Source organism: Ictalurus punctatus, chromosome 25 (assembly GCF_001660625.3).
Source record: "Ictalurus punctatus breed USDA103 chromosome 25, Coco_2.0, whole genome shotgun sequence".
NCBI classification, from domain to species: domain Eukaryota; kingdom Metazoa; phylum Chordata; class Actinopteri; order Siluriformes; family Ictaluridae; genus Ictalurus; species Ictalurus punctatus.
The window spans coordinates 17201795-17210788 of record NC_030440.2 but is presented as its reverse complement, the minus strand read 5'-3'; the positions used below and the strand labels follow the sequence as shown (position 1 = coordinate 17210788).

The following is an 8994-nucleotide window of genomic DNA, read 5'->3' as shown; positions in this document are numbered from 1 at the left end:
CGCTATAGAACATTTGAAGGCTGGGTACTAATTAAAAATTGTTTTGTTTTTTTTTTTTTTTTAAAAAAACTCGCCGACACCTCCGATCGGCCGGCGTCTCTCTGATTGACAGGGCGAGAGATAGTAGAACCCCTCCCACCCAATCGCCTCTAGCGCAGAAAAGTGAAGTGTCTCGATTCCTTTAACATTCACTCCCCCCCTCCCCCTCCCCCTCCCCCTCCTCCAACACATAATGCAGTGTTCCTAGTGACTCACGTAAAAAACAAAAACGTGCCGGAGACGCTGTGCGTCTGTGCGTGTTGGACACGCACGAGTAGTGCTGTTGTAACACGGCCACGTTAAAAAAGGGAGATCGATTTTTAAGTGTTACACACACACACACACACACACACACACACACACACACACACACGTTGGCTCACTCAGGGATCACGCCACACCCCTGGAACAAGCACAGCATCTGCCGTGCTGCAAGGACATCTGTCTCTGTTCACAGGACTGTATAAAGCTGTGGAGAGGAGAGGAGGAGGAGGGGGGTGGACACATCACGGTCGATTGTTCTGGAGGTAAAGGAATCACACACACACGCACACACGCGCACGCGCGCACGCTTCTCTCTGAACACTGCGAAAGAAAGAAACCATCCCCCCAACCTACATCTCCGACAGAAAACAAGACAACGCTGATTTAATTCCTGGAACCCGGAGAAGACGGGACGAAACGCAAACGAGGACTTGTTCAGAGTCACACGCCGTCTCTAAGACGCAAATATCTTCAGGGCGTCCGGTGTACGGTAATATAATAACAACAACACATCTGCGTTGCGTCACTGAGTGGCGCTCAGAGGAGAGCGCTATCGGCCCTCTTCCTCATACACGGGCTCACGGACGCCAACGACTGGACGGAGGAGACCGAGTACGCCCCTCCCACCCAGACAGCGCAGCCACCGCCGGACGTGGCGTCGCCGGGATTCGACCTTTCGAGCTCCTTTATTTTCGATAACGCGTTCATCGTTTCGTTTCACTTCAAAAACCTTCGCGAGAACGTCACGCATATGAAGATATACGCGCGTATACGCGTCTCGATCTACTCCGCTGTCCTCGTACCCGGGAAAACAGCTTTCTCCTGATGGACGGAAAACACGTTGAGAGTTCTGCTTAAAGGAACCCGACAGCAGTGATGAGCAGAGCCTGGCGATATGAAGGAGGAGGAGGAGGAGGAGGAGGAGGAGGAAGAAGAGGCGACGCTCTTACCTGAGGCCTGGCCTGCGGGGAGCGCGGTGAGGAAGAGGAGCAGCTGCAGTGCCACGATCACCAGAGCGTGTGAACGCGTGGCCATCCCATCGCACATCTTTCAGCCCTGCTGCACTAGAGTCCGCTCCGGCTGAACCTGAGCCCACACACACACACACACACACACACACACACAGAGAGAGATTAAATGTGAAGCTCATCTGGCAGGCAGCCAGACACAAAGCAGAAGGTTCTAGAGGTTTTATCCGGGACTAGTCGACAGGAAGAGCCCGTGTGTGTGTGTGTGTGTGTGTTGCGCGCATTAACATTTCAAGCTACAGCTGGTATTCGAAGCTCTGGATGAATCATTTATCAATAGAAGTACAATCGCAAGAGGAGACCGGATCCGAAAAGGGCACCAGATCCGACACCCAGGATTGATATCGGGCGGAAAAAGAAAAGGATGAACTGGATCCGATGCTGTGACAGATGAAAAAAGTCCGGAACAGATGTTTTGTGACTGTATAAAAACAGACCACGCTCTCACTTTTGTGTTTGTGTGAAAGCTGTGTAAGCGCGTGTCAAAGCCCTATTCGGACCGTATTGACGCCGGAGTAGAGAAGAAACTCCCGTCTGAGGAGAACAAAGTTTCCGGCGGCAATCTGAACACACGACTCATAATCACAAACCGTACGAGTGTCCTACGCCATCCGGGAAGTGTTTGATATCAGGGGGCGGGGCGGCGATACGCGCACGGCGACACGGAATACTTCGAGCGGTAGCGGTCAGACCTCTTTAATTCCCACGCCAGGCCACATCTGCACAGAGGAACTGTCCGGCGAGTGCCGAGTCTAGTGTAAAACAGATAATCGTCTCGGAGGAGGACGGAGGAGACCCCCGACGTGGCCGACGCAGGACGGAAATAAAATCACGGAGTAAACACAGAAAAAGAAGAGAACGCCCCTTTCTTACATTTTTAAATGAAGGGCTTCGGTTAAAAACAACAATCTTTTCGTGCGTTATAAACAGTCCTTTAAATGAACCTATATTTATTTTAGGAACATATAAGACTTAAATCACCTTCACCTTCAACCTTAAATACATTTACTTTGTTTATACACACACACACACACACACACACACACACACACCATATGTCGTGAATTCTCAATATGCTCACAAACCATTCATTTATGAAAGGGTTAAAGAATAGTGATATCGGGCCATGTCTATTATAATATCAAAACTGTGATGTCACGATATCAGGTACGTTTCGGGGTACACACACGTTTGCCCTGCCCTGGTCTTTTTCACGGTTTGTGAAGATAAACACGCTGCAAAATATCAGCTTGCGATCTCACGGCTCGCCTCATTTCCTGTGAAGCCTCGGCCCTGCTGCGTGTTTTTTTAATGTTTCGTCGGCGCAAGATCTACTCTGATGCAGGAATTTACACCGTGAACCAATACCAGATTTTTTACATAACACTTCCTGGTCGATGATAAATACTTTCCGTTCCACGCATATCTGATGAGGTTAGAACCCCGTGTGTGCGCGCGTGTAGACGACGGGGGATCCGGTTAGACGCACTGAAATCTGATAGCTGAGCTCGAAGATGATAAGAAGTGCCGCAGCGACTTGTATTAAACGTAAACGTATTTATAAACGGCTGCCGTGTTTTGTGAAAAGCTCGGCGGTGGCAGGGTTTTCGGTTGCGCAATGTGAACATGTTCCGGAGCGTTCGGTCGGGTTTAAGCGTTACCGACGCGGTCCCGCGTGTGTTTTGTTTCTAGCGCGGGATGTAAATGTAAACAGGGTCTGCGGGCGCTCGTCGGGGTGTCCGACGCGCCGTACGGGCAAAAGTATGGGCGCTCGTATGTGCTTGCTGAACATCTCGTTTTGGATTCGTTCCACTCTTCTGCGGGGGCTTCTGTCGGCGTTTAATCGGCACGGCGCACGCGCTGCTTTACACGAGCGTGCCGTTCCAGCTTCGTACACCTGTGAGGACGTGGAAATATGATTTCTGCGCTAAGCCGGTCGGTACAGGCGCAGGTGGCAGGATGAGGGAACGCCGCCCGCGAAGATACCAGTCTGGTGCTCACGCTGCGCTCTCCGCCTCGCCGCGGGGTACCGTGGAAAACACGACAAGCGTGACGCAGATTTCGCTGGCAAAGTCGGGAAGGCGTGCTGTCACCTTCTCACACACGCACGTTAGGCAGCAGGAATGGAACAGACTGCAAGCGATAGAATTCACTCTCATTAAAATAAACGCTTGAGAAAACAAAGCATGGAGAGATTTTTCCTTCCACCCCCCCCCCCCCCCCCCAAAAAAAAAAAGATCCTACACGGATGGCTTTTCGGTCACAGAAGGGAGATGATCAGATGATGACACTTACAGCTCGGAGAAAAGCGACAACTTTAATCCTGCCCCTGTGTTAGACAACTCCATCTGAGTGACAGAGCTCAACGATGACTCACCGCGTTTCACGGAGAAAAATAAATACATATAAATAACGGAATAAAAACCAAGCCAGAACAGGACGCGTCGGTCACGCCCGCGAAAACGCCGGACGCCGAGTTCCTCGTTCGGCTCGGAGTACGGCGCGTTCGAGTCACGTCAGAAAGATCGTGTTTACGAGTTGAGCGCCGCCACGAAGTCGGAATCACGAGCGCGACATTCTTCGAGTTTCCGCGTTGTGAGCGCGTCGGTAAGAACCCGCGGTGGAATCGACCGACGCGGCGTCTGTAGTCGACGGTCGATTTGCCGAAATCGATCGTTTGCTCGTTTCTCAGAAGCTGGATTCTGTTATTATGTATTTATGTTATTATTTACAATAAAACAAGCTAATCTCCTGCACAAAATACGATAACGGTGTACGATTACGGGATGATGTGTAACGATTACGTTTACGGCGGCTTCATAAATTGATTAAAAACGCAACGATAAATTTTTTTTTTTAAAAATCAGAAAAACACACCTTGATGCACGTTCTCTGAGCTTCATTTTCTAGAAGAAGTGTTTATAATAAATAAATAAATAAATGAATAAACAAATAGAAATGAAAAGACACCCTAAGCCCTCGCTTCATCTCTACCTAAAGCGCGTGATGCGACGCAGCGGCGCTTCAGTCCTTTCTCTTCCTCGGCTGCACTCTCTGCTCGAACGGACCAGCTTTCCAAAGCGTCATCGTCTCGTCTGCGTTTTAACGCGTTTGGCTGCGCTGCATTGCATTCTGGGAATTTGTGCCCAGCGTTTTGCACCGCGCTGGATTCCTCACGGTGTCGTTTATGTATTTCCTCGACGGGAGCACGTTTCATGGTGCTAAGACTGACGGAGAAGGAAAGAAAGAGGCAGCTCTCGCGCTAACCCGAGGGGATTAGAAAGCGAACGTCAAGTGTGTAAGATGCGTTTGCGTAGAGCGGCGACGTCCCTGGCGGCTCCGTTTACGCCGGATATCCGCGTCTCAGCGCGCGCGGATCGAGTTAAAGCCGCTGTACGTGGGTCTCCGAGAGGGTCTTCTAACAGGTATACAACTCCACGCAACCTGAGCGTCACCATCTCGCCTCTTGATCCGCCGTCTTACGTGAAACACGAGCGATGGTCGTGCATCACGTGGCAAAACGATACGTCTTACTTTTTATCCGTTTACAGCTACGTTCAGCGTTCTCCTCCGTCCTGTTACAAAGCGCCGAAGCTGGAGACTCGACGATTTTAAAACCCACCCGAGTCGTTACTATAGAAACGATATGGTAATATAGCGAGCGCGTTTGTAATGACCAACACGTGATTGGATTTCGCAGTCGTAGAAAACGAATCACCGCCTTCCTTCTGGGCCAATCAGAATCCAGGAACCGGATATAGAGGAAATCTTAAGATAAGTTCTCACAATGATTATTTAAGATGATTTTTTAAAGCATTTGAACTGCTCTTAAGTTGTGTCGTGTGAACAATTTTAAGAAGGGAAAAAAAAAACAACAACATTATTCTTCAGAAGAATTTTTGGGAATACACGATATTAACTTTTTTCTTAAGTTCGAAAATAAAAAGGCAGTTAAGAGGAGTTTCAACTTAAGAATGTTTCACAATTCAGCAGCGCTGTACAAACAGCCCACTTTTCTTTCTACTTTAGTGAACCAAGGTGTCTTAATTAGCATAAATTTGCATTTGTATCCATTGGCTATAGACCCGCTTAAAGGTGATATGACAAAATTAGCTTATCGCGATACATTTCTACCACGCTCGATATGCATCACCATATATTTTTACAGCATTTGGCAGATATATATATACATACACATATAATTACATACATACACACACACATTATGGATCAAAAGTTTGTGGACACTCGACTGAAACCTCTCTCGCGATGTTAAAAAGCTTCTGATCTGAAGGTGTGTGATTAAACGTGTGAAATCGGCGTCGTAGACAAAAATATAATCGTCCCGACGTGTTCGTTTCTTTCATTAGAAAACTAACATCTCATTTAAACGGACGACTCGGAGAGAAATATTCGGAAAAGCAGGAGATAAGAGTCCGGCGTCGGCGTGAACGCGTTTAATACTGTTTAAAAATCATCTCTGGGAAATTCCTCGAGACATCGCTCGAGAAAACGCCGAGGATACATTTCTGGAAATTCTAGACAAAAAGGGCGTCGACTTTCAAGATGATAAAATATTAAATTATTCCGATTTATTTTGGATTTTTTATCACAGCATAATTCCCAAAGTTCCAGCTGTGTTACTCCAGAGATTTGATGACTTTATTATTATTATTATTATTCTAAAATGTGGGAAAATAAAATAAAAATAAAGAATGAGTGTGTCTAAACCTTTGACGGGTAGTGTACTTTTTTTTTTTTTTTAAATCGTACGAAAGTAATATAATAAATTATTTTAGCGTTCGGTACTAGATCTTACCAGCTTACTCGCTGCGGTCTTTTTAAACGTCATTAAAAAGGTATCACGACAACCGCACGCTCTGCCGGAAAAGTGTATCGCGCCATCATTCGTCGCGATGTCGATGTTATAGATAACCTCCCGGCGACGTCACGTGACTTTAATCTAATCTCCAACAGACAGGACTCTGTACAAGATAAAAGAGCTTCACACAGTGTTGTGTTGATCACGTCCTAGTCGTGTCACTGGTGTTGCTTTTCTCACACACTCACACACACACACAGTTCTAAAACAAAGAGCAGCACTACAAACACCAACACTGCGCAAACACACACACACTTTCTAGATGTCTTACTAACATCATTGTAGTAATGCAAGCAATTAAGCACATGCTACATAAATCTGACCCGAACCAGCAACTCGGGAAGCAAAATGACATCATCTCATAAACAAACAAACAAACAAGCAAAAACAAACCTTTCCTCATGTCCTGGCTGATGCTCAAACCTGACACAACCTTTGAGATATTAAGCGCGCGCACACACACACACACACACACACACACAAGCACGTCTGACTATCCTTGTAAAGACTTTCCATCTACATTAATTACATGATTATCAATGCAGGTAATAATAAATGAATAATATGCTACATGCCTCATAGGGACCTGACAGATATTCCTCACCTTACACAGTACACACACTGCACACACACTACACAACACACACACACCACAACACACAGTACACTACACACGCAGTACACTCAGTACACTAAACACAGTGCATACACACACACTACACTACACACAGTACACAAACACTACACACAGTACACTACACACGCAGTACACTAAACAGTACACTACACACAGTACACACACACACACACAACACTACACACACAGCACACAGTACACTACACAGTACACTACACACAGGACACACTAACACACACACACAACACTACACACGCAGTACACTAAACAGTACACTACACACAACACTACACACACACACACACAGTACACTACACGCGCAGTACACTCAGTACACTAAACACAGTGCATACACACACACTACACTACACACAGTACACAAACACTACACACACAACACACAGTACACTACACACGCAGTACACTAAACAGTACACTACACACAGTACACACACACACACACACACACACAACACTACACACACAACACACAGTACACTACACAGTACACTACACACAGGACACACTAACACACACACACACAACACTACACACACAACACACACAGTACACTAAACAGTACACTACACACACACACACACAGTACACTACACACGCAGTACACTAAACAGTACACTACACACAACACTACACACACAACACTACACACACTACACAGTACACTACACACGCAGTACACTAAACAGTACACTACACACAACACTCGCAGTACACTAAACAGTACACTACACACAGTACACTACACACACACACACAACACACGCAGTACACTACACACAGTACACTCAGAACACACACACACACACACAACACACGCAGTACACTACACACAGTACACAGAGTACACACAGCACACAGAGTACACAGAGTACACACACCACACACAGTACACTCAGAACAAACACAGAGAGTACACTGTTTACTTCTGCGAGTTGTAAATCGTCACAGTTTGACACATTTTAATTCACGGATCAGCTAATTACTCAAATCTATCCGAATAAACTCACCACATCTACCTGTGGGGGTTTTTTTTTACGCTTTTAACGCGGTTTTCACACAAACTGGTGAACACCGGACGCCGGGGAGCGTGTAAGCAGTGTCTGTATCTCTCCGAGTTTATTTACAACCCTGAATTCTGATTAATATTAGCGTTCAGACTTTAAAGATAAACCCTACAGGTCGGGTTTGTTTCATCTGATAGCCGTGTGTTAATCTTAATGTTCATGTTATTATTATTGACGGCCAGCTAGCTGGTACACAAGCGCTCGCGACTCAAATAAACAACAACAACAAAAATATCGACATGGTTTTAATTTGACAGTCAAACCCGAAGACGACAAACACAACCTTAAACAGTTTTCTGACAGGAAGTCAGACTAAAACAGCACTTCTACAGCGTGTTAGGTTGTTTTTGTTGTTGTTCTACAAATACACTACGCTAAGCTAAGCTCGCTGGCTAACGATAAGAACGGTTAGCCTTAGCGACTAGCTATCTCACGCGCAAGACTATTAAACACCATGTAAGTCTTACCAGTCAGTGAAAGCCGTCCTATCTGAGTTCACTTCCGGGACATGGAGCTTGTTAAATTAGCCGAAGTTGAGTTGGAGAAAAAGGAGAAAAGGGGAGGAACAAGCTTTTAATCCTGTTTTTTATTTATTAATTTATTTATTTTATCATCCGATAGTTCGCCGCAGTCCGGAACAATCAGCTAGCTTTCCCGCTGCGTGTGTGCTAAAGCCGACCAGCGCGCTGTAGCTCTGTCCTACCTACTGCCTCGCTCTTTCGCTCGCTCTCTCCCTCGCTCGCTCGCTCGCTCTCACCCCGCCCCCTCTCAGGTCTCCATGGAAACAGTGGGTGGAGTCACGGCACGTCCACGTACGTAGGGTCGAGCGTGCGACGCTCTTTGGTTTCGATCAGCTGATCAGTGCGAGTTGCCAGGTCAAGATATTAACAGCTTGCCTTGCAAACTTAAAGCTGCAACTGTCATTGTTTTTGTTGTTGTTGTTGTTGTTGTTTTAATATTCCTTACTTGTACGAATAACCTGGAAGACACGTAAAACATGATGAATGTGCAACATTAAAGCCCGAAAAGTGGCCTAGAAAACCCTTTTGGAAAACAGAC

General features: G+C 46.3%; 1 protein-coding gene across 1 annotated transcript in view; it reads right to left on the bottom strand.

Annotated features, from left to right (window-relative positions):
- Positions 1 to 8701, bottom strand: part of susd6 (sushi domain containing 6) — a 29663-nt gene extending 20962 nt beyond the window's left edge. The window contains exons 1-2 of the mRNA XM_017455485.3: positions 8403 to 8701; positions 1254 to 1389 (exon numbers count right to left, since the gene is read on the bottom strand). Of these exons, the coding sequence (XP_017310974.1) occupies positions 1254 to 1350 (97 nt within the window). The 5' untranslated portion in view covers positions 1351 to 1389; positions 8403 to 8701. The remainder of the gene's footprint in view (positions 1 to 1253; positions 1390 to 8402) is intronic.
- Positions 8702 to 8994: the final 293 nt, after the last annotated feature.